General features: G+C 45.5%; 1 protein-coding gene across 2 annotated transcripts in view; it reads right to left on the minus strand.

Annotated features, from left to right (window-relative positions):
- Positions 1-2,511: 2,511 nt before the first annotated feature.
- The window catches only part of CAMK2G (calcium/calmodulin dependent protein kinase II gamma), a 121,528-nt gene continuing 97,779 nt past the window's right edge, over positions 2,512-26,260 (minus strand). Inside the window, exons 14-22 of one of the 2 annotated variants that reach the window (XM_074155144.1) lie at positions 20,492-20,524; positions 16,518-16,580; positions 14,847-14,891; positions 14,136-14,184; positions 11,965-12,078; positions 7,461-7,536; positions 6,866-6,960; positions 5,554-5,799; positions 2,512-2,933 (exon numbers count right to left, since the gene is read on the minus strand). In XM_074155144.1, the coding sequence (XP_074011245.1) occupies positions 5,567-5,799; positions 6,866-6,960; positions 7,461-7,536; positions 11,965-12,078; positions 14,136-14,184; positions 14,847-14,891; positions 16,518-16,580; positions 20,492-20,524 (708 nt within the window). In that variant the 3' untranslated portion in view covers positions 2,512-2,933; positions 5,554-5,566. Of the gene's footprint in view, positions 2,934-5,553; positions 5,800-6,865; positions 6,961-7,460; positions 7,537-11,964; positions 12,079-14,135; positions 14,185-14,846; positions 14,892-16,517; positions 16,587-20,491; positions 20,525-26,260 lie in introns of both variants that reach the window. The other variant, XM_074155143.1, reaches the window with a different exon arrangement.

The following is a 26,260-nucleotide window of genomic DNA, read 5'->3' on the forward strand; positions in this document are numbered from 1 at the left end:
TGTTTTTATTAATGCTAATATTTTCTCCATTTTTCCTTTTAAAACATGACATTTTTAAATCACATGGTTTACTGTCACACACACACAAAAAAGCTTTGCGGATTCTTACCCCAGAAGCGCCAATTCCACATTGTCTCATGGTTTAGAAGAAAAATGTGACACTCAAAACGTCGCCCTGTTTAAATGTTATTTTATTAAATATCTTCAGTTCAAGGTTTCATTGTAACAAAGCTATGAAGGTTCTACCAACATTCAGACCAAACAAACAAACACTAGCTAACTTTAATTATTTCTATATCATGCAAAAATTCTGCATCAAATGCCTTCCATTTCCTGTTTAAAATGTGATATTTATAATATATATTATATAGATGCTTATATTAGCCCCATAAGAGAACATTAAGAATGCTAAAGGTGTACAGCTGTGTTTGATAATGGCCATACCAAGCTAAGGTTCTCATTAACTTAAAAGGAAACAAAACAAACTAAAAACCCAAAAGAGAGTTTGTCTCCAAGACTGTGCAAAACCAAAAAACCCAACAGTTCTGTTCTTTTTAAATTTTCTCTGAAAGATGCAGATACTTAATACAGAGGGTTTCTTTTTAATTATTAATAATCATCAGGTAAAGAGACAAGGAAGATCAGACCTAAAGAAGGCATGCATAATGTTTTGTATTTATCTTTTTTAAATGGCATAATTGTAATCTCCTGTTTGCTCTCACTTTGTGGCTTTAAAAAAAAAAAAAAAAAAAAAAAGAGTCTGAATAAAATATCAAGGCTTTTCACTTTTCCACTTCACTCACTGGCTTAGTGCTGTCTTAAAAAAATGTTTCAAAATAATAAAATCTAGTGTTTGCCCCCCATGGGTTCAATCCTCACGCTCCTCCGTAGGGTGGTGGAGGGAGGAAGAAAAAGCTCAGGCAAACGGGGGGAGCATGGATGGTCTTTTCCTTCATCGTGGGATAAACTGCTCTAATCCTGGTGTGGGATAACACCTCTCTGACAAAGGGAGCAGAGCGCTATCTGTTGCAAAGCCACAGCTCCAGTTTGTGCAACAGCTTTTATTTTCTGCATTCTGCTAAATAAGGATTAAAATTCCAAATTGTCTGTCTTCTCTTCTGTAGCCTGTAAGAAGGTTGCCTTGCACTTAGCATGCTGTCGATGCAATCGCTTTAACTCCCTTCAAACACCCACGAAATGATTAGGGGACTGACAAAAATTCAGGTAAAAGCCCATCCCAATTTCTACAAGCGATGCCTTCCCTTGGTCAAGACAAATCCCACCGGGTGCACCAGAAAGGCCATTTTCTTCTTGGGGCTAGGCTCCCTCCTTGGTAAGCTCAACAAAACACTTCCACATTCCCCACCCAATGAATAAAGGAAATAGACTCCTTTTGCAGCAAAGAAGGAAGATGAATTGGCCCAAAGGACAAACATCAGATCACATGTGCTAATTCCCTTTCCCCTCTGCATCATGAGATATCCTCGAACACCCAGAGGCAACACAGGGAGGTGGCCTGGAGTCCTTCGGGCTACGGTTTTTGAGGTTCTGATCTGATAGTTTTCTGTGTTACAACATCACTGTAAAAAATAGAAAAATTACCCAAATAAACACTAGGAAACATGACACTTACAAACATCAGATGGGTTATAGTGGTGGGGAGAAGCACCTGGCGGGGGCTGCTGGCTCCCACTGCTATTTTACTCGGAGACCAAACAAATCAAACAGGAGGCCAGGTAACCCCTTTTAATTCTATGGGTGCATATATTTCAGTATAAAAAACACACGCTATTTATGCCTCATATAGGAGTGTATGTGCAAGTCTTCATGAAGAACATAACACTAAGTTTTTTGTCTGCTTCCTAAGGAACACGTGTTCTGCAGCACTGTGGATCCCAACTATGCTACTAGAAAGGAAAAAAAAATAAAATAGAAAATCCCATACATGTACCCTCTTCCTCTAAAATCTCTGCTCTTAATGCAATGCTTTTTCTGTTTTGTTAAATTAAATAAGCTGGCTTCAAACCTCCACGTTTGGCCAGGTAGTGGCTGTTTCTAAAACCAGTATCTCTGAAGAACAAGCTTCTATTTAAGTTATATTCACTTAAACCCATTTTTTTTTAATCCCTACTTCCACCTATAGTTTTAAATCAACATCCCATTTTGGTTTGGTTTTTTTTTTTTCTTTAAAAAAAAAAAAAAAAAAAAGAAGTCTGTTTTGGGATCCAGAAGCCGAGCAACCAGCTTTCCATAGCGTTCTTGCTGTGCAGAAATCGAAGAAGAAACTCAGGCTGAAGTCAGTCTGCCGGGCAACGGGGAGAGAAGCGCCTCCTCTCTCTCTCGAACCCCAGTCTTCACACCGGCTCCTCTGGGGTCTCCTCGCCGCCTCCCACCGACCGAAGTGGCAGCACAGCCTGAAGGCGATGTTAACTTCCACCGTGGCTTTGCGGAGCACAGTTCAGCCATCCGCTGCTCAAGCCGCCTCCTTTTTTTCGCTCTCCCTTTCTTTCTCTCTCTTTCCTTCACTTTTGCTTTCCCCCTCACTTCATTTCTGAAAGATGTTCCAGCTGCTGCCATTTTCTTAGCCCTGGGGGAGGGGGCACGTTGGATAATCTGTCATTTATTTAGCATTATTCCTGTTTTTTATTATTTTATACAAACAACATGTCTTTTTTTTTTTTTTTTTTTTTAGATTTAAAAACACCTTCGTACAGCAGAAACAGACACGATGGATCCATGGAAAACAACAGAAAGGCAGCGCCTGGAGCATCAGATGCATGCAGGGTTTCGTGCATTTGGCTGCTGCCTGTTTGTAATTTGTATTTATTTTTTTTTTTAACGTCAAAACAGACATGACCGTTGCTGTCACTCAGGCACTCCAGAGCTGCTTGCTAAGAAGATATTGCCCTCCAGCTGAGTATCTCCACAAGTTGCTGCGGCCAGGAAGAGGTAGTGTCCACCCGGAAAGGAGAGGTGAGAACGGGATGGAAGATGGAAGGAAATAAAGCCAAACGTTAGCGGTACACAATTAATAAAACACGTTTTCTACAGGCTAATTATTTGGTGCAGGCAGAAACCCTTCCTAATGCAACACAGAGCAGGGCTCATGAGGAGAGCCCTGAAGACAAGAGGGACACACTTTGCCTTCCAGGTGGCTGAGTTTGCCAGTGAAAATTAACTATTTGCTAAAATTAATTACTTGCTTGATTGGAGCAGACCTAGGTCCACTGTCCAATAGCGACATGTCCCAGAAGCTGAAGAAGTTTCCCAAGGGCTGATCTTAAGAAACAGTTTCTACCTCACTTCCAATTGGCTTCTGCCTTGAACTGAAACTGCAAGATGGTTCTTTTGTTTTTCTTTTTTTTAAGTCTTCAGTAATTTTTTCTCTTAAAGTTTTTAATATTTAAGCAAATGTATAAGCTTTTCTGCAGTTTCGCAAAGCTGTAGCCCTAAAGATTGCTTTTGGCAAAGGCTCCTCCTGGCTAATCTTGTGTCAAATTATTGGATTTACTTTGATCAGTTTTAAGTTTGGGCTTTTTCATGTCTGTTTAGCGTTGCCCTGTCATGAAAGCGTAGCCAAAATCTTCTTTCTACCATTTCTTAGTTTGCAAATCTTTGCAGCAAACTCTCTTATTAGTCTTCTCCCTTCTCGGTTCCTACTCTCTCCTTACACAGAAGTCCTCTGATTAACCTCAGACTTCTTTTACAGCTGCAGTTTCCTTTTCAGATGACTCACCCCAAACTGAACTCTGGTGAAACTTCCAGGTGAAAAGGCAAACCTCTGATTTCTATTTAAGTGTTCTTATTGATCTCATTCCTTATTCATCCTTACCCTTCACTGCACGTGGGCCAACGCTGCTCCAAAATGATTCAGGGTGTTCAGATGGGGGCTGCCCACACTGACCCCACTCGTAATTGCACATGGTTACACCTCCTTCAGAACCCAGAAATGCACACAAATATTTCAATTTAGTTTATAGGTTTGTGAAAATATTGTTTTAACCAACATTTTGTGGTTTAGAAATGGTTTCTGCTCTGCAGTTTTCAGAAACCCTCCAGTACATACTTTTGGAGGAGGTGCAACATTTTGGCAGCCAAGCCAAGGAAACATACCTCTTCCATAGCAGCTAACACTCTCCCCTCCTAAGCTTCCTCAGAACTCCTAGGCATGGCCACTGAGACACACCGATCTTTAATTTAATAATTTCTTCTGCATCTTTTTTTTGGGCAAAATCCAGGACAGAAGTCTCCCTCAGCATCTCTGTGATGAAAACTGATGCAAGTAAATTATTTTTTGTTTCCCTGCAAAGGCTTTATCCTGCTCACTGCCTTCCTCCTGGGAAATTCAGCTGATTGTCCAGTTCTCTGGAAAGCTTCCCTGCTTCTGGTGCCCCCAACTGGCTTTTGCTTTTCAAATTCCATCTGTGACCTCTGCAGTTTGCTTGTGATAGCTCACATTCCTTTCTGTTGCCTTCAGCAGGGCTGAATCCCTCACAACCCATCAGAATAAAAACTGCTCCTGGCTTCCATCCCAGGTAGTACACGAGACCAGGACTCGGGTCATCCTCAAATGACCACATTAAAAAAAGCTTGTCTCCCAGGTGTGTGCTTTTTGTGATCGCTCTTAAATAGAAAAGCTTTAGTAAAAAGGTCCTAAGATTAAGAAACTTAGATCTAAAGTTCTAATTTGAAGAATTTGAGGAATTTGAAGATCTGAAGATCTTAGATATGAAGGTGACATATGTCAGCATAAAACAAAAGGAGACAGAAAGACTTTGTACATCTAACCGAAATAAACCATTAAGGCGATAAAGAAGAATGCCTAAATGCTGCAGAAGGAAATGGATCTGCTGTCCTTCAGGAGCAAGCAATAATAGTTTCTTCATGTCAAATTTTATAATCAAAGTTTCCTCCAATGCTGAAATGTGGCAAGCTAGTTGGGGGATACTTTAAATCCTCCAATATTATTATTTGGTTAAATTTTTTTTTCCGTTGAGTTTTCTCAACATTGTACACTAAATAGCTCGTGCTAATCAGAAATTTATGTGAATAGTAATAAAATTTATATGAATAAATCTTTACCCTTATGGCATAGAAATTGTTCTGTATAGATTTTACAATATCCTCTCTAGAACACAACATTCTCATCAAGAAAGTTCTCTGAAATCACCAGCATGTAAAGGTAGATCCCCAACGGCTGGGAAAACAGCAGACCTGTGCAGAGCGTGAGATGTTCTTTCTCCCTGCTCTGGATTAGCCCTATGTCCGGGCACAGAGCTGAGCTCCTGGGAGGAAGCACTGCTGCTACGAAGGTAGCTGTGCCCAGGAACAGCCATCTGGCACACAACTCCAGTCGGTCAGGAGCAGCAGATAATCCTACTGAGTCCAGAGGACGGGGCTTAGAGAAAGGAACACCAACTGGTCAGCAGTGGTTTTTAGCCTACAACTAAAAATGCTTCTCTCACAGCCAGCTAAGCAGCCTTGAACACTGAATTCCCACATACAGCAGCCTTGGCTGTGTGTTTGATATACTCCTTCCCTGACAGTCCATACCCGTATTTGATCCTCACTGGAGAGGTGCTGCAGGAGCTCCGGAGCAGTGGTAGTGGACATTCAGCCACTTGCCATCCCGGCGGTGCCAGACGCGGGTCTCTTCAGACTGCGTGGTGCGGGGCCGGCCTTGGCCGTCGATGTACTGTGTCAGGCGGATGTACGCGATGCAGGCAGCATCTTCACCGATGACGTGGACGTGGGGGTTCAGGATGGTGGTGTGTATGGGCTTGCTGTTCTTCGACAGTACTGGCACAACATGCAAAACCATCAGCTTTATTTCACTACTAAGAAGGAACAGTCCCCCCCCCATCCTCCAACCTCTTTTGTATTCTACTCACCTTTCACTGGATTCTGGGATACAATAAAAACTGCTCCTGCAATTTTCCAGGCAAAATCCAAGCAATTATTTCCCCTACCACCTGCTCTTCTCGTTAGGAACTGTGCACTCCTTATTGCCTAGAATCCCCTGGCTCCTTTGCTCCTATTTCTTCTGCAAAGCATACTCGCCACTTTTTCAACATCAGTGCTGCTGTTTCTTCAGTTATAGGAAAAGCTCTTTTAATTAAAGAATGTTTGCAAAGGAGTCAATAATCAGGAGATCTTTAAGCTCAGCCTGCATTAAATATGAACAAGCTTCAGAGAAGTGTTAAAACTCAGAGCACTACAAATTGCCTGTACTAAGGACCTTGACCTAACCACCAAAATAAAACCAATTGAACACCTCAGGATTTAAATTTCAATTATGTCATCCTGTGGAGACATCCAGGACAAATCCACTATAGTATAAACGATAGCATTTCTCCCAACTCTTTTTCCTGCTCCAGGCTGACAAGGTGACCCTTGTATCCACATAATGGGTTCATTAGGTGTTAAGAGATCTGAAACCATCCAGGGAAAACTCAAAGTGAAGGCGTGACTGATTTGTGCATGACTATCTTTATGGCTGACCATTCAGTATGTCTACCCCACATACATGTTGTTTTTATAAAAATATGCTCATTTTTTCCACTTCTATATCAGTAAGAAATCCGGTGCCTCAAACTTTTAAAGCTTCTGCAGTCTCCATGCTTAGAAAAGTATTTGCACCAGGCAAACCATATGCCTACATACAGGGGTTGCAGTTGGAATTGTTGCTGGAAAAGGCTTTTGAGAGAAAGCACGCTGGCTCTTATGAATGCATCACAACTGATGCACAATCGAGTTCTTGCTGGTTCCGATCGCTAGTAAAAACAAGGGCAATTTCCCCCCCAAAATATGGCATAAAGGAAGATCAGAGAGAAAGCTGTTGGTGTTACCAAGTCTACCCACTCACAGTTCTCAAAGTAAAACTTATGGAAATCCATTCCTTCGACCAGGTTCCCCAGTGCTTCAGGTTCAAATGAGGTCAAGCCAGGATCACAGATTTTTCTGCAAAAAAAAGCACCTCAAGTTTACAGTCTGCATTTAATCCCAAGGGCTATTTACACAGTGAAGCGCTGGTACAGCATTTGACTCACACCCTGTGTCCACCCAACTGTTTCCCTACTCCAAGGAGTAGGCTCCTGGAGGACTCAGTCCTACTGCAGCAACACGGAGTTGGTTCTAGTTGGCATTTGACATAAAACAAGCCTCTAGGTCTCTGCCTTTGCTTTTATTCTCTTTCTGGCCATCTCGCTGCCATTCCCCTCTACTTTTCTTACGAAGCCAGAACGTTTTCCTTTTGTTGTTCCTGTTGCTGTTTGATACCTGACTTCTGCTTGACGTTCACTTAGAGAGCTCTACCACATCCCTACCCCTAATTGATGGAGGCTAAAAAGCATAAAACTTTTTACCATTCCTGACTGCCCAACAACTCTTCATGCCCAGGAGCCAGAACATCACTTGCACACAAACTGATAAACAACCTATCAGAAGACATCTGTACTTACGTATAAGCATCAAAGTCTCCATTGTTGATGGCTTCTATCAGCTGCTCTGTTATCTTAATGATCTCTTGCTTACGCACTGCGAACAAGAAGAAAGAGCAATTTAACTGTGAGTAAGACTTCAACAAGAACATGGAGCTAAGTGGGTGCTTCCTACAAGCAGTTTGCAGAGCACCGTCAGTCTAGATCTCATAGGATGCTGCTCCCTGCATTCTGGAGATATGCAGTAATGACAGCCATCCACATGAGAGTAGGGGGGCAGTGGTATGAAAGGGGAATGGTGATCCCATAATGCAGGGAGAAAGGAAATAAAGATGTCAATATTCAATTTTTTTTTTGTTCTAGAAAGATCTAAAGCACCACAGGTGTCTCCTGAATGACAGCCTGAGGTGCTTCTGGGGAGTCTGCCCAATGAATGTCAGTGAACCTGTCAATGTGAAGCACTTGTCTGGCAGCTTAAGATGTGGAAACCCTTCACCACAGCAGGCACATACAAATCGCCGCCACACAAGTCAAGCCAATTGGAAAAAGTCTCCCAACAACTTGCCTGTCACCATCACCAATACCTCAGCTATTATGAATGCTGCAAACAAGCAACAGGGACATGTAGGGATGAGTTCCACAAGCTAGAAAGACAACTGCAGCAGGATGGATGGGTTGGATGAACAGGTCCTAGCTATGTACTACTGCGCACTCTGTTCCTCAGGCAGTCGGCTTCTGCCAATCCCTACGGCAGAGTTCTTTTCAGTACTCCGACAGCATTGCCATTCTAGACTTCAAGATGAACGAAGACGGGACCTAGCTGCCTACTGTTATTTGGCCCCTCTCTGGCCAGCACCTCTGCACTCTGTTCTCTTAAGTCTTCCACAGCCTATTGCCCAGGCACCATCCCCTCAGAGATGTTCCATCACCCAAGCTTTCAAGAGTCCTTAACACTCGCAAAGTTTGAGTCGGCTCTGTTAAAGAGCACAATTCCAGTTCTATGACTATATGTGCACCACATATATGCCTAAGCCTGTATGCACACCCTCACATCTCTTCAGCCTTCCCCACACTTCCCCTGTAGGTACAAAATCCTGCACGTTATAGAAGCATTTAGGAGATGCTCTAGCATTATCTTCAATGTTACCAAATAATTTACATTTCCTACCACCAGAATTGGAATTTATCTGCCCTTAGGCATCTAAAATGTAGGTGTCCAAAATGGAACTAATCACCTGACTGTTCCTCCTTTAGGCCCTGAAAGAAATAGGCACTTCTGGAAGCCTCTCCGGAGGCATCTCAGATACCTATTGTTAGGGGGGCGGTGTTTAAATCCAACCTACCATCTTTAGACGTCCAAGTCAGGGAAGCTTAATTCCACTCTAAATGCCAGAAGATGCTAGTCTTGTACTGCCCTCCCCTGTAAACTTTCACCCACACGTGCTTCTCATCCCACCATTGGTAATTGCGGCTGAGGACCAATAAAATGATAATCTCACTGGCTATAAAAGATGTTTGCACCCACTCTGGAAATCGGTTAAGAGAATTATACTACCAGCCAGCCACAGAAACATCTCAGATAAGGGACAACTGGCTCATAATAGTAAGGGGGCTGGTTTTGCCACTCAGGCTGTATACATTTCCACATGTCGAAAGATGTATTCAAGGAATATATCAAAACGACACAGTGGGCTATGTCTTTTGTGAAAAATGTCTTTACAAGCAAGTCATCTGGAATTGCTTCTGCAGGAAGCAGGGCTACTTGTTGGACCTCCCTCCCATGCAGAGCACGCGCAGATGCATGCAATGTCCGGAAGATTGGACTCCATGGGAAAAGCTGTCCATTTGGGATGAGTCAGGACACCTACAGACCACAGCCACCACGTACTGACTCATCTCAAGGAGATTTGCACCCCCTTCCCAAGTGTCACCATGCAGCAGCATCCACCCTGCCCTTCAACACAAGTCCATTCCATCAGACTGTGCTCGTCTTCTTCTCTCACTACATGTCCCGAGCTACAACTAGCACACAGGAGGTGATCTGTTTTTTTCTGAAGGATGGAGAGCCCTCGGGATGCCACGGAGGAAGACATTCAGCCCTCGGGATGTCACGGGGGAAGGTACCTGTGCCTGCCACTCCTGATGAATCCACGGGCCTCCTAACATACACTGCAGAAGAGCACAAAAGGGAGGCAAAGCATGCACCGGCACGGAGTGTGACAAAACCAGCACAAAAGTGTCACTCACAGCTATTCTACTCCCTTTTTTTAAATGTGCCCCGAGAGGCAGCCCCGCCACAGCCACCAGCAGGAGGCTGCAGACGGGGACACCGCGGGGGCGGCAGCGCTATTAGCGGGGTCCGGTTTGCACCCCGGGGCAGGGGCTCACCCCCGGGCTCTCCTCCCTCCCCGCCGGCGGAGGCGGCAGGGATCCGGCGGGCCGGGTTCGTGGGGGGGGGCACCCCCGCTCCCCCCCCGCGGCACCGCGGCTCCCTCCGGCGGCCTCCGCCGCTCCCTGCAGCCCCGGGAGCCGGCGGCATCGCCTCCCCGACGGGACCAGGCTCGGAGGGGCGCCCCGTCCCTTCTCGGACGGACCCGGGCTGGGCGAGGGGCACGGAGGTGGAAAGAAGAAGCGGGGGGGACGGGGGGGGGGGGAAGCTTGACATCTACGGTAACTAGTACTAGTTGCACTACTCCACTACTGCTCCCCAGCTGCTAACTTACACGGTGCACGGTTAAGTACAAAGGGAACTACTGGAGTTAGCAAAGGCTCCGACCGAGCACGCTCTAACTCCAATGTCTGCCCTGGGCTGTCCCAGGCAAGAAGCTTCTCTTCACAAGACTGTGTAGCTGCAAAACAAATGTAAGCATTAAAATAATAAACAAACAAACAAACAAAAAAACCAAAACAAACCAGAAAGCAAAATAAAAACCAACACAGAAGTACAAAAAAAACACACACATAGCCCCAACCCCGGTGGGCACACAGAGACATCTACATCCCAGCAAACTCTACCCGCTCTCCTGCCTCTGTCACACATCAGCTGGGCCGGACACTGCTCAGAAGGGACCACCCCACCTCAGAGCACAGTAGGAATCACACTAATGCTGCTGGAGGTAGTTTGAGGATGACCTAAAACACTGGTCAGAGTCGTGACAGAGCAGCATGAGGGCAAGTACGGGATGTGAGCGAAAGGGAAAGAAAGTAGGGCATCCAAATCACTGCAAACCTCAACTGGGAGGGGAGCAGGGCGGGAGGATGCTGCCCCACTTGGCAGAGAAGTGTTTTGGCACTCCTCAGTCTTCCAAGCAGGGCCTTGCTACAAGCAAGAGGAAGGAGTTAATAAGGAAGCAGCGATGGACAGTTCGCAGCAAAAAGGACTTCAGAAGAGATCATTTCCCTTCCGTTCTGGCTGGGCAAAACACCTTTCCCATTGCACCTCACGAACCAGCAGTTTGACATCCTTAGAGCTACTTCAAAAATAAGTAACAGAGAGGCCCCAACTGCTGGTACTGCGTGCAGGAAACCAGGGAAGGCAGACAGGAGGGGACAGAAGAGGGCATGCCTGTTCCTTCATTCCCAGACTGACCAGACGTTCCCAACACATTAAGGTTCCTTCCATTTTAAGCTTTAAATAGTCAGGTAGCTAGTACGGTACGTCTGTGTAGGGGAAAGGCTGGGAATCCCACCTAGATTTCCTCCAACCTACTAGCTTTTTTCATATCCATCATCAGAGTTTTTCAGCCACAGGCTCCTCTGAACAGGCAGCCAGTTCAGGAGAGATCGGGCAGACGGTACCATAGCTGGCAGACTAACCACAGTACCAGCAAAACAGACATGCAAGGTAAAGCTCACAACAGAGAAATGCTCCTCAGAGCCAACATTATCCACAGATTTTTCCTCAGAGCACCAGACAATGGATTCAGAAACGCTGTGGGGTCTTCCAGCAGCCACAGCCTCCCTCCCAAAGCATCCACGAAGCAGTCTGTAAAAAACTGGTTTTCGTTCCTTTGGTACTTCCCGAGCACTGCCCGTGTCTGGGGTGCTCAGAAGGCATTGAAAAGCGAGACAGAATGCAGCCTCGCCATCCCCTCCATAAGCAGACCCGCACCACTGACCCCATTCACCACAAGGACACCGAAGAGATGCAGCGACTTGCCCGAGGAAACCCCAAAAAGCAGTGTCTCTGCAGAGATCTCCGCCTCTCGCCCAGATGAAAGCCAGGGAATGAAATTAGCTAGGATGAGGTTCTCCGGTGGTTTTTTTTTTTTGGTTTTTGGTTTGGGTTTGGGTTTTTTTTTTTTTTTTCAAAAAGGGAAGGAAATGTTTGGAAATTTTCAATGTGCAAAGGAGGGTATTTTGCAGGAAGGGAGATGATTTCTTTTTGTTCTGGAGTACTGGAAATGAAAAATCAATGTTCTGTAAGGAAGTTGAGGAAAAGAAAAACCTTAGGGAAGGAGAAATGGGAAAGGTGGAGGGAGGGGTGGGAAAAAGATGCCGTGAAGCACTGCACCCCTGGACTTACTGGCTGAGAAACAGAGAGAAAGCTGGGACTGCATGGACTCAGTCTGTGTTTTGCTCTCACTGTGCCTCCGTCCTTCAAGCACTGAGCTGCCGTCCCCGGTGGAGAGAGGGGGAGCTAGCATGGCAGGGAATTAAAACACAAACACAAACAAAACACGCAAGTTCAGTAAATAAAAAAAGAGAAAGGAAACAGGAGAACATTAAAGAAACCACAATGCTGGGCACAAAACATGCAGGAGTATCCTCCAGGGCAAAGCCAAGTAAGACAGCTCTACAAACACGGACCTGCTGTGCAATTTACAATGACACAGGAAGGGAGGGGGGGGAGAACTGCCTTTAGCCCCCCCTCAGTGGAAGCGACATGTCCCTGAGGCAACTGTCACCGATGGATCCTACACCACAGCAGAACAGATCTGCGTAACCTGTTGTCTATTGAAAATAAGAAGTTGGCAGAGGAATTAATTGCACGAGCACTTCCCTTTTCCCAGAGTCATGGCTATGCACAACGCCGAGAACTCCAGCACCCCGAACCTTTTGCTCTATTTAGTTTTGCTTGAGTGCTTGCTTAGCGAAAAACGTGGAGGGGCAGGAACAGAAAAGGAACACTGGTGACCACTGCTACACTTAAAACGGAAGCACTAAAATTACCAGAGCTGGCCATAGCACAAACCATTACTGTGCAAGCTCCTTCCCTCCCAACCACCATTCAAATGCTCTCTTTCTGTTAAAACCATAACAAAATTTTCTAACCTCTGCCAAAAAAAAAAAAAAAAAAAAATCTCAGTTTTGATCTGCAGCAATGTAGCCCTACACAATTCTTCACAGATTTAGCCCTGGCCAGCTGTCCTCCTCCCCCCCACCTTCTGTTCCAGCCTTAGCTGTCCTTTCCTCACAGCATTTATATTCCTGACTTACAGGACCCGTTGGCTCAACTGGCTCTAGTCTGGGAACTCTCCTGAACAAAAGCTGCCAAAAGAGACAAACTTCTGGACAAATATCTGTTCTGGATGGATATCCAGCCGAGATTAGATAAATCAGTCTCATTACCACACTACCAAAAACCATCCAAGTTCCCTTTCCTTAACGCAGGGTTCTTAAAACACAGATTACTCTTTGGCAAAAAGGTGGGAGGTAGAACACTGTCCTGTAACGAGGTCAGGTCTTATCTGAAACCATCTGTATTGCAGAGCTTGCTCTCTCGCTGGCACGCGTTTCTGCTCCCTGTGACTCCTCAGAAAAGAAGCCAGCAGCTTGTGATAAGGCACAGGAAAAGCATCAGGAACTAGCCCAGCTGACAGAGGTGACATTGCTGCTACACCACAGCGTCAGCATTGATTTTTTTCCCCTGGATATTTAACTCTGACTACAGGGAGAATACCTCAAAACACAAACTATTAACATGTTTGCCTCAGAATGCAAACTGCATTCACCCATCCCCGAACCTGCTCGTTCAGGAAAATGCCTGCTCATCCTTCTTTAGGGAGGTCAGGGAAGGGACAGCTGCTCAAACACCACGAGCAGACATGGGACTTGGAGCTCCTTCATCTAAAGAGTTCTACAAGCACAGACTATTTAGGATGCGGTCACCGAAAGGTGTGAAATCTCTTCTCAGCCTCTCATTCTGCTGATATCTCAGTCATGAGATATGAACATGAAAAATCATTTCCATTCAGAGACAATAGGCTGAGATTGATCTTCATCTTAGAAACAAAAATAGACCCAAAGAGAAAAAAAAAATAAAGCGTGTCACTAAAGAGATTCCCAGAAAGGGGTGAGAAGGGAGACTGAGCAGTAACAGAGAGGTTTCAGCTCCCCGTAACCTACAGGGAAGCACAAAAACACAACCAGACTCTGAACTTCAGGGGACTAGTAGGGATTTTCCAAGCCTAGAAATGGACTGAACAGATTATGATATTTGCGAGAAAAGAATTCCAACTCTGACACAAAAAACAAATTAGCTCAGGGCAAACAGTGTTTATACACCAGAGAGGCCGAGTCAGCTGGTTCCCCAATGCATGGCCCCCACTGTGACAGGAGTGACAGCGTCATGGCGAATTTATGGGGACTGAGTCAGACCCAGAAGTCTGGGAAGCTAGTTCAAGGTAACGATCGAATCTCCAGGATCCCCTGCCTGCACTTAACTGTGTTAGGAATTACAGGCAAAACACCTACCTTTCAGATCCTCGTCTTCGGTCGTGGTGTTACAGCTCTCTGTGGAACCCTGCACGGCAGAACAGAGCATTACCAGGCATCAGCAGTCGGGAGCACGAGTAAATAATTTGATTTGTTTGTGAAGGAAGATAGGAAAAAGCGCAAAAACATCGGCAGGGATGGCAGGGAGAGGATGATACAAGGAAGATTTGGATGGAAGCAGGCCAAATATTAAGCAAAACAACAGCATCTCTGCTCAGCTTTTGCGTGTTTAAGCCGTTCAAGCCATCCACCCAGAACTTTTACAAGGACAGAAGTTACTGAACTCTGTCAAATGAGATCAAACAGGAGTTGCTTCTGTTTGGAAGAAGAATAGCCACAAGAAGCTAAAGAGGGGCTCCTAGGCTTCCTCAGAGAAACAGGTCTCCATTTCCAGAAGAAAAAACAAAGTGCTTAAGTGCCTGTATCTTCTCTTCCACCCCACACATGAAAGAGAACGGTGATTACACACCACCGTAGGAAAGAGATGATAATATTTGACAAGCTGTCCCTACTCAGCCTCTTCCAGAGATCCACAGCCATACAACACAACCCTCCCAGTCTGCTGCCGGCAGTATCCTGGAGCATGCTACAAACCAGACGTCAGGAAGGTAGAAACCAAAGTAAGACACACCAAGACGAGAACGACAAGAGAGGAGCGGAGGTTTCTCTGGCAACACTCCCATCCCTTACCTTTATGCCATCTGTAGCATTATGGACAACAGTTGTTTGAGGCTCCTAGGAAAGGATGGAAGAATCATTAAACTCCAGTTCCAAAGCATTCTCTTTTTTTTTTTTTTTTTTTTTTCCACTCCCCAGCAAGTGGAGAAAAGGTGACCGACACAAAAATAAAATAAGTCAAACCACAAACTCCAAACAGCACACGTGTGCTTGCGTGCGCGGCACACACCTCCTGCACAGAAGGTTTCCTGAAGAGAGAGAGGCTGCACTAAAAAGCTACAGTTGCAAGGAGACAAAGCCCCCAGCTTCCCTGCAATTGCCCTTAAATTCCCAATTTGCCTCCAGGGAACCAGACTGGCACAAACACCAGACGGCAACCGAGCAGCTCCCTCTGCAGCTGCTCATAAAGTAAAGACCCCTCAGCAGCATCCTCGCTGCAAAATGCTTCAGAAGAGGGAGAGGGGGAGGAAAGGGTAACACCGGGCTGGGGCCTTTGTCTCCCAGTTTTTTTGGAAAGTTTGCCGGCTATTTTACCCTAGCAAAGGGACATTCATAATTTCCATGATAAAAAAGGAATAAGCCAAACCACCTCAATGGCTCTCAGAGAGGAGTTGTGAAGGGAACTGGGCTTTGAAAAAAAGGCACATTTTTCTAAAAGTCTCTAAAATGAGATCCAATTTCAATAACAACAACAATAATTAATAATTTAGAAAGGCTCCCTCAGTATCAAACCCATAATGAACAAAGCCAGTGAAGGGAAAGCAGAAAATTATGAAGTGTCCCAAGAACCCTTTGCCCTACAACAAACAACATCACATCCCCTCCCAACCCCCCCCAAAAAATGCCAAATCCAACTCTCCAGAGACACACAACACAGAGCAGCTACCAGGCCTAAGGGTGCTAACGAGCTCCTGCGCTCATCCCGTCGCTACTGGGATAAGACTTCAGGATTCTGTGCCATCTCCTCCCACTGCTGTCACTCTCATAGGGTGGCCTCAGCGAGGGCACCGGGGACTGTGAGGCTGCAGTGATGTGTCACCCATCACGCTGCTGCCTGATCTTCCAAGCATATACCGAGGCAGAAAGCACCGAGCTGTGCCGTTAAACGTAGTAAGGCACAGGGCAGCCTGTGAAGCCCACTGCACACAGCCCAAACCAGAAAACGCTAGTCCAGCAAGTCAGCGAGCTGTAGGGGATCAACCACATCAACAACTGAGCAGGCCAAATGGGCCATCAAAGGATTCCTCTAAAAACCCTTTGCCCGCCCTTTCTTCTGTGGTGTCCTGATGTCCATCCTCCGTTTCCTGGGTGTTAAAGAGTGGATGGAGCTTGCCACTCTCTTCTTCCAAACCAGCCTCCCCAAAGCCAGCGGGAACAGTTGAACAGGACACACGGAACTATACAGGGATGGCACACGGGGAAGTCCAGGCAAGCTGCGATCCCCACATCCAACCACAGCTCCGCTCAGCACCCCCGCCCCAAAGCCTGTGAGGCTGTGAGCAGGCGCCACAGCAGCACAGGGACACAGACAGAACAAAGCCAAAACACAAGCTGAAACAGAGCAGCACAAGCAGCACTCGGGATGAAGGGGGGGGGGGGCAGAGGGGGAGAGGAGAGAAAGGGAGAGGACAGAATCAAAATTAAACCAAACAGGAAAAAAAAAATAGTGGTTGGGGAAGATACCATGGACGTCTGCACTGGGGGTGTTTCTTTTGCAGTGCTTACTATACTGGTTTTGTTGTTGCTCTGTGGCTGAGACAGAAAAACATGGTTTTAGTTCCCCTGCTGGGCAGCAGAGGCAGCAAGAAAACGACAGTATTGCTTCAACCCCAACCATCTCCTCAGACCCTCCCCTCCCCACAGGATCCATCACCAAGAAGAGGGAGGAAGAAGGAGTGCTGCCCGTGTGGCTGGACATCATCCCTCCCTCAGAGGCAACAGATGTTATAAGGGATGTACCAAAACCCAAATGTGCATGGACTGCTAGAGCTGTAAGGAAGGAAAACAGAAGGGAAAAAAGGCAGAAGCCCAAAGGGATGGGGAGAATCCTGCAATGAGCACCAACAAAAGGATTTGGTGAAGAAGAAAATGAGAGATGGCAGCACTCCCAAGAGAAAGAGACTACAGAAGTGAAAGACACACAACAGTCATGGTGCAGTCTCAAATTGGAGGTCAAATGGGAATTGTGTCTGAGGAGTCCCAATGTGTGCGGGAACAGTCCTAGATATGTGATGATGCTGAGAGTCCCAGGGAATCTACTGATGCAAGAAAAAGTGTGGTCAGCCCTAGAAAAGGTAGAGAAAAGGTGAGGTACGGTGTGTGGTGTCCCTGCTGTGACCTGAACAAAGAGACTTCAGGACCAAAATATGGAAAGGGATGGGGGTGAGACACAAGGGAAAGGTCATGTAGTTCCCCAAGTAGCAAGTCCTCTGGATGGTGCCCAGTAGTTGATCTGTCTTTGCCCTCTTCAGCCTCTCTTGTAGCTGTGGTAGAAGAATAAAATCTCCATTTCCTGCATTCACACAGCACGACAGCGAAGCAGTCACCGGCTTGCTGCAAAGAAACGTCCCACTGAGTCACGTATATCAGTTACGTCAGGAATGAGCAAAGTCTATGTTTGTAGGAAGATGAACCTGTGTCCACTAGTATATAGTTCCTAGCCCACAAATCCAGTCAGTTGTTGGAGAACTAGGTCCACAGTTATGCTGCCATGTAACTCCCACACCAGGTATACAGCTCTCCTGCTGCCAGACACCAGCGAGAATGTCAAAATCAGCACTGTAGGAGCCTCACTCAGCTCCTTGGTTTACACATCAGGGTACCGGATGGGAGCTCACAGCAGTGTGACCTCTCCATCCCACCGTTCATGGGAAGTGCAAACTCATACTGCAAAACATCAGGCCTTCCTCACCCAGTAACCACCACAGAGAATGCAGGAGTCAAATGCTGAGCTGGAAATCGTTTGCCAAAGGCTTAATCTGTCAACCAGAGTCAGATCCTATGAGGTTGAGACTTCACACACACCTCATAATGCCTCAGTTTTTCTTCACAAGCAGCATGCATTGGCTTAGCTATCCCTTTTGCAGAGGGAGAGAGGAGAAACAAAAGAAGAGGATGGGGCAGGTGGAGAGGGGAGGAAGTAAAAGAGAGAGGCAGGAATGAATTCTTTCAAAGTCCATGGAAAAAAAAAAGACCATACGACACACCCCAAAGCTAAGAAAGGAGAAACACTTCACAAATTACTCTTTACTGCCTCTTCCTATATATCCCTGTATTGTCCTAAGACTTCGGCCTTCCAAGAGCTTTGCTCTTTTTTTCCAGCCTAATGGTGGAAGAGATGACAGGCCGCTGTGGATATTAAGAGAGGAGCAGATCAACCTGAAAAAATGAATCCCAAGCTGTTTTATGGCATAAACACAACCAAACTTCTGGCAACGCCTGGGTCCGCCCCTCCACACAGCACTGAGGTTCCTGTACTTCTTCAGAAACAGTGGATCCTAATGCAGAGATCTATCTTCCAAACCTCTTCCAGTGAGAAGTGCACAGCCCATTTTTCTTAGTCCACTGGGATAAGAAGATAAAGTTAGCACGAAAGAAGCTACACAAAAATACTTCTGATTTTTTGGAAGGCTTTAAAACTGAGGCCAAATGGGAAAAAAGAAAAACAACACCACCAAAACATTCAGGAAGCCGCCGCTGCTCTGAAAAAAAGTAGGCAGCAGCTTGTTAGGTGTGGGATGTCACCTTACAAAGTGCAAATCCACACACACCCAAAGCACACGGCCTACCCTCCGCGCTGCACCGAGCACCCAGGTCATCCATCACACTCTTCCCCAGCCAGTGGCCTGAAGATGACCTAGGTATCACATTTACTACTCCAGAATCACATCGCATTTTACCCCAGGACAGAGTCCCAAGGAAATAAGAAGCAGAAGACTTAGCCTAAGTGTTTTTCACAGCTCTTCCTCAGATGGAGGTACCTGATACAATGAACTTCCCGCACACAGTCGTGTCTGGTGGCCACTTAGCCAACTGCCCTTCCCTGGAAGACTGGCCTGCCCTTCCCGGAGCCCCAGGTGCCACAGCCAACTCTCAGCCTTCCTTCCCTGCCAGCCAACATCACAGTCACCAGGCAGGCTAGGATCCTCGGTAATTCACAGCGGTACAGTAAAAAGAGGCCAAATCACCTAAAAAGGTGCCAGGCCCTTCTTAAGATCTACGTAAGACGATTAGTATTGGCACAGCAGTTGGCAGCGCTTCCTGAGCTAGACAAGGGACAGACAGACAGGCACAAACAACACAGAGGGTGCAAGAGAAAGAAAACAGACCAGTGATCATATCGCCAGGGACACACATTTCTAGCCAACTAAAAGCAAATAAGTACCAACACACGGGCCGTCTCTGGTTATTTAGCCACCTTCACTGCTTTCATCTTTTCCGAGGCTGACACCTATACGGTTTACATATCCCAGCTGCTTTAAAACGACATGCAGAGGGAATTGAAGTTTTGCTGGCAGTGGGCAGAAAAGAAGGGCAAGAAAGGCACAATGAACTCCTGTCCCGGAGTTTCATAAAGGCAAGGCTGGTGAAAAGTCAGTCCCTCACACCAGATTTTCCAGGCAGTACTTTGGGATTACTTTTTTTGCGTTTGCATAGTTTTAAACTGTCGTTGAAGGAGGAAGAGGAGAAACATCTTCCAGGTCGTAATGTAGAAACAAATTATTCTGCTTTCTCAGTACTGTAACATTCCTGCTCCTACCTTCAATAGGGGAAAGATATTTTCTGTTCTTTTTCTGTGTAAAGGAGAAAAAGCAATAACTAATTTTTTTACTTTAGTTACTGTTCATATTTTGGTGTCAGAGACAAAGGCATCACCAAATGGGCTATGTACCATTCCTTACAATATGGCACTGGCCAATTTTCTCTTTGCTCCCTTGAGAGTGGATTTGACTACTTTTCTGATAAATTCCATGGATGTCAAACATCTGGATGGATGAAAAAAGGGAATGAGTAGGACAGGGGAGGCAGTTACTGGGTGTTTGGTCATGCTGGGGATACATAAACGAGATCAGGACAAAAGGAAGTTTTGGATTATAAAGGCTCTGACAAACCTTTTCAGTAAGTATGCTAAAAAAAGAAGTGACCGGCAGCTCTGAGCTGCCCGGCGGTGCTGTGCCCACACATTTCATCTGAACAGTGGAGCCCCATCAGTTCTCTGCCACATTTGGAGCGACTCCCAGTTTGTTCTACACTGCAGGGCTCCCACCAAGGATGACGGCACCAACGCCAGGCAAAGCACCTGCTCCTCTTTTTGGCACTTCTGCAACAGAATGACAAAGCCCCATGTCCAGGCAAGGCACAGACCTGCTCTGCTGAGCCCAGGAGAACCACTGCCTTGTTTCGTTTCACGCTCGGAGCAGGCAAGGTCAAACGGCATTGCCAGCAAAATGGGAACTGTATGACTGGCCGGGAGCCAGACGATCACAGGGCCCTTTTAGTGAGGACATGGACCTTTCGGTGCACAACGATCCCCCCCCGCCCCCGCCGCCGCCCCCCTGCACAGACATGCTATGTAGGGTGATGAGCACAAGCCGAGCGTGCATGGCATGAGAATGGCGGAACGCACGAATCGCAGGCAGCTTACGGGAGGTGCTCACCATCAAATGCACACTGGAGCTCGACTTCCTTTTCTGGACACACCATTGAGAGAGGGAAAGAGAAGGGAAGAGAGGAGATGAGAAGAAAAGCACAGAAACTATTCACACATTAGTGTGCCAGCAAGGTCCCCCCTGCCAGTAACGCTCCCCTGGGGGCAGGTATAAGCAGCAGCAGAAATGCACAGACACGCGAGAAAGTGCAGAGAGAAGTCACCATTAAAGACCATGACTACACACCAGGGGAAATGACGGGGTTGAAGACCCCCATCCACTCAGACGTCGAAATCAGAACATAGGTGCCCCACACACTGATATAAGGAGAGGAGAAGAGGGAGGAATATATATTCACGAGATGTGGGATGCAAGGGGGTGCCTTCTATGCACTCTCCCACCTCAAGAAACTGTGCAGCTTCCCCAGGCACACTGATAAGGTGGATAGAAACCCCCTGTGTGTTCACATTTGGAGGAATCAGAGGTGTGTGTGTTTGCAACCAGAATCAGAGGGTAGGGAGAAGGGTACAATGGGAGGGGCACCCCCAAGGGCTAAAGAAAGAAGAGGGAACTCGTGTGCATGGGGAGGAGAAAGGCTCCCTCACATGGAAACTGGGGCTGACTGGAGAGGCAAGGTGCACCCATGCTCAGACACAGAGGAAAGGAAAGGAAAGCAAAGCAAAGAGGTACTCAACAGCCAGAACACCTTGCGCTCTCAGATACTGGGAGAAGAACAAGCAGGGACCAATGCTCAAACACAACCCAACACTACCTTCTTTGACTCTACTCTTGCTCAAAGGCATCCTCAGGCATCTTCAGTTCACACCAAACCACACTCTCCACTAAACCAGGCTCAGCATGCATTTCTCTGCTCTTTCACTATGATCTTAGTGTCATCCTGTCCAAGCTGGGCCTGGCAGGTCTTTCAGCATTACAATACTACTCCTTCCTCCTGCTATCTCCACATATATTTTTCCATCTATCCTTCTCCTTTGGTACTATCTAGGCTATTTCTCTGGTGGTTACTACTCATGGGGAGGCACTACAGAGTCTAGCTCATAGAGTACTGTAGGACAGCGCGTCCCAGCCAAAAACCACGATGGCGTGGGCTCAGCCATGTAGCTTTGGACTCCTGCATGCTACCATGGCCCACCTCTAGAACAGCTCTTGACCTCAGTACAGGTCATGGAGTTGTACCTCCCCATTTCACACACTTACTGAGTCTTCACAGCTTTCTTCTTGAATATTGCCTTTGTCCCTGCTACCCTCACATCAGAGCTCAAGCACACGTACAGACTAGCCTGTCTTTGAGAGCAGAAATGGCCACGTTCAACTTACACCCAGAGCCACGTTCCTAATCACACCATACAGCCCAGAATCAAGCAGCCACTGCACAAACAGACTCAAAACAGCAAAGCTTCTGCCTCACCTGATCTTTAATTCCAGTATGGACAGACTCCAAACACGGATCTGTTCAGCATTTGGCTCACCAATCTTCCACTTCATGGAAGCACAACCATTACCTGATTTACAAATGTGTGATTCCTTTCATCTTCTTCTAGGACAATTTAGGTTCTGCACAAGCTTTTCCTCAAGCTAGAGCTAAAATAGGATGTCCTACCAGTGCATGAATACAATGCTTAGACCACCGACAACCCAGAGGAATCCCTGTACCCAGTCACAACAGGGAATCTTTAACTGGGAGAAGTGGAAATTCACACCATCTGAGGAACTGCTCCAAAACTTCAGGTTTTATTTTTAATGCATCCTATAAGTTGCAGAGAAACAGAGGCTATACGGATACTGCAGGGAAACTTCTCTCTAAGGAAGACAGTCTCATCTGAAGTTCATATAGATTTCCATTGAGTTACAGAAACAAGAAAAGGGGCAGAAAATGTTAACAGACAAGTAAAAAGTTCAATATGAAAGGAGAGTCACCCAAGTCATACAGAAAACGATCACTCTCCTATATTAGAGGTGCAAGTAGCACTGACACAGGAGGAAACAGAACCCTCTGCGGATCAGAATTTAATTAGAGTACAATCTAAATTTAAAACAGCGTTGGTCTATTAATGGGACATGATGTATTGTAGAAATCCCAGAAAGCACATTACTACTGGCTATGATAATTACAGGGGGAAGAAAAACCAGCTAGGCAGTATGAAAAGCATGGGGAGTGAGGACTGTGTTAAGACCACAGCATGAAAGTACTATTACAGCTCAAGTCCAGCTGGATAATGCCAACAGGAGGCACGGCAGTAAGTGCTAAAGCATCAAAACTTATTAAGTCAAAACATACACAAGGAAATTACTAAAAACCAGATCAGTCTCCCAATCCCCTCTGTACCAGCTGCATCAGAGCCATCTATTGTCACCGTCCTGAGGTGACCCGCTGAACAAGCAAAACTTTTTGTTCTTGTAACGTGACTGCAACTTACCAAAGTAAATAACATAAGAGAAGTTTAGTTACAGAGAAAATTCTCTTTTCCTTCCATAACACAGCTACATCTCTAAGTATTTCCAGGCAGTGCAGAGATGCCCCAGGGAGTGCAAGAAATTGTTAGTCTCCCAAAGCAGTACAGACAACATTCTCCCTCTCAAGTCCAGGGATGAATGTTACTTAAAGTTCTGCTTCTGTATTCACATGAAATTCAGGTGTTCATCTCAAGAGGAACAGGTTCTCTACAGTGAAACTTAAGGAAGGCTCTTGCTTTAGGTAACAATAACCAGAAGTCAGCAGGTGACAGAAGACAACCTGAAGAATCACTGTCCCTTCAGCATAGCAGCAATACCAGAAATGGCAAGTGTGAATCATTCCCAGCACCTATAGAAAACACAACACCCACTAGAAGATGTTATAGGAAGTAGAGTGATACAGGCAAGGTCCCATTCACAGTTCTGGGCACTTAACATGGATATCTTTTTACAACAGCTTTCTATCTTCTACATGCAGTTCTCCCCCAGTTTGATACTGACAGTATATTTATGTTAAAGTATCAGGCTTGCTGCAACTCATATTCCTGTAGAGAATATGAGAGAGTATAGTAATTTCAGGACTTAAGGTAGGGAAAAAAAATGTTGAACTCAAAGCAGATCAGTGAGAGGCAGCCTGAACTAGCAGATTTGAGGTCCTATTTCTACTTCTGCTTTAGTCCTTTTGTGTGATGCTGAGCAAATTGCTTCATCTTTGTCAATCCATCTTCTCTCTTGCCCTTTGTCAGCTTGCCCATTTAAATTGTAAGCTAAGAGGCAGGGATTTTCTGCTTAGGCATCGCTACAGTGCTAAGCACTCTGGACCCTTGATCTCAGTTGGAGTTTGGAGGCATTACAACAATGCAGTGAAAAAAAGTGAATGCATCAAAGGTGGGTAGAATGTGTTACTGGATGCCAGCACTTAAACAGATCTGAGGTGCTCCCCAGGCATCTTGTATAAAACAGTTCACCATAAAACCACGATGTTCAGGTGAACTTGGGTTCTCCTCATTTAGCTTCGCCATCACAGTCTTTAAACAGTATGGCTTTATGATCATAGAAAGTCCAGGTACAGAAATAGGAGCATTAACTTCTGTTGGTCACTGCATGGATGTTACTTGACCCTTGCAGATTTTCTAAGGATTCCTGTTGGTTCTCCTTGCTACTCTGCCTTCTCTAAGGCACGCTTTCACAAACTGCCTTCTCAGCAGCCGTGCCAGTTTACAGAGCATCCTGCCTTCCCCATATCCTGCTTACTGGGTGCCGGGCAGGGAAAGCTGGTACCCACCAGGCATAAAACACACACTACTACAATATTTCTTAGAAACAGCAGAACAGATGGTATTTGGCGCTTCTTTGCAATTATGTAAAATGAAGGGCAGGTTTTACAACACTGACCTTGTCACACCAAAAAATCTGGATTTCTTACTCTTTCAGCCGAGTTCTCCTTTCAGCTACGCTATTCAGCTTTTACTGGAAAGAAAGCAGTGTGCATGCTGCAGACAAGGTAGAAAATGAAAAAAATTTGCAGAGCATTGCAAGTGAATGCTGTTAAAGTCTCCTGCATCCTGTAGCACTCTCCACAAGTTACTACGTACATTATTGATATCATTTTGTGTCCCCTAAGCACAAACCAAAGTTCCCAGAATAAAATAGAGAGAAAAGAAGAAACTGACAAAGAGCTTACAGAAGAACTAATTTTAAAATACTTTTCATTACATACTTACGTAAAAATAGCACTTCGTACATTAACAAATTCTGATTATAAAGATGGAGCTGACAGGCCCTGCTAGAACTGGAAATGCAGGCATCCCCTCACACCAGTAGGAAGGGAAATTCCCTTTTAGAAAAAAAAGAGAATATGACTGTTTGAAGTGCTGCCCAGAGACAAAGAAAATCAACAGTAGGACTGTAACACAAACTATAGGGAGCCCAGACCCTGCCACAAGGTCAGAGAAAGGACATTGAGCATAAAGTGTCCTTAATCTTCACCCAAGTGTCTGCCCCAGTCCTTTCCTTAACCCCTCCCTCACCTTGCAGTGGAGGCAAATCCAGATTACAGGCAGAAAGGGGAACAAGAAAGCAAAGAAAGCAAGTAGATTTGACATGAAACTACGCAAAGTAAATTTTAAAATGGCAGCTGCACAATGTAGCTCATAAATTTAGATTCTTAAAAAAAAAAAATACCTGGGACCTACAGTGGTGGCCACAAGACACGTGGTATCTTACATGGCTCTGCAATTCCTCACCCAGTATCTTCTAAGCCTCACTTTCTGGATTTGAAAAGCAGAAAAGCATCTTCCTTGGGGATAAAACCTGGGCCTTCCTCATTGCCACTTCATCAGCCTGGATCCAAATTCCGCCTAAAGAAAGCGAGTGCAGCACTACCAAAGGTTTGGTGAGCAGGGACAATTTAAGATTCAAGGCAGTTTAAATCATTCATTATTTAAGATAATGGAAAAGTTCTCAAGTGCCAAGCTGATGAAATATCTACCAATTAACAGAATTAGTACTTGAAATAGAAGCAGCAGTGCAAAATGAAAACCAGGAAAGCTTCAAATAGATTTTGGAAAGGAATTTGCTAGAGGAGAGCGTCATACACATGGAAATTTATCAAAATAACCCACCCCAGTGTGGACACACCTACATTAGAATAAAAAATTGTTTCCTTACTGTCCTCCCCTCCTGATTTAAGCTTCTCCACCCCACTTCCAAAATGGTCTGATGCAAGAAAAATGCACACATCCCCATTATTTAGCAAAGGATTAAAGCCAATCCCTATAGAAACAAAAAAATGTGTTTTTTTCTTACAGCTCAACACAACTCACACTAGACGCTCATATCACCCCATCTGACTAATATATCATTCCTCTCTCATTTATGCTAAATCAGCAACAACATGCTGCAACCTGCATCAGATGTTCACCAACACACATTTTCATGGCGTTCTTGTGAATAAACATAAGAAAGCCGTATAGACGTCACTCAAACTTGCTTAATAATATGTAATAGAAATTCCTACTGTATTTGTCAAATAATGCAGGATTCTAGCATAGATATCTCTGAATACTAGCCAAAAGGATGGGAAAGTTACCTTGGATCAAAGTAAATGAAGACAAACTGGCCATGGTTGGTTTTTTGTCCTTGATGGGCTCAATGCCATTAATTTTTACATTAGTGTAATCATCAATTTGTTGAAGAAATACTCTTTCCGTTCTCATCTTCTGTGTGGACATTTGTGGCAACACTCTCATGGAGCACAGCCACCCTGGACCAGACAAAGCCAGTGAAGAAACTCAAACATAT

This window comes from Numenius arquata, chromosome 10 (assembly GCF_964106895.1).
Source record: "Numenius arquata chromosome 10, bNumArq3.hap1.1, whole genome shotgun sequence".
In the NCBI taxonomy this organism is placed as follows: domain Eukaryota; kingdom Metazoa; phylum Chordata; class Aves; order Charadriiformes; family Scolopacidae; genus Numenius; species Numenius arquata.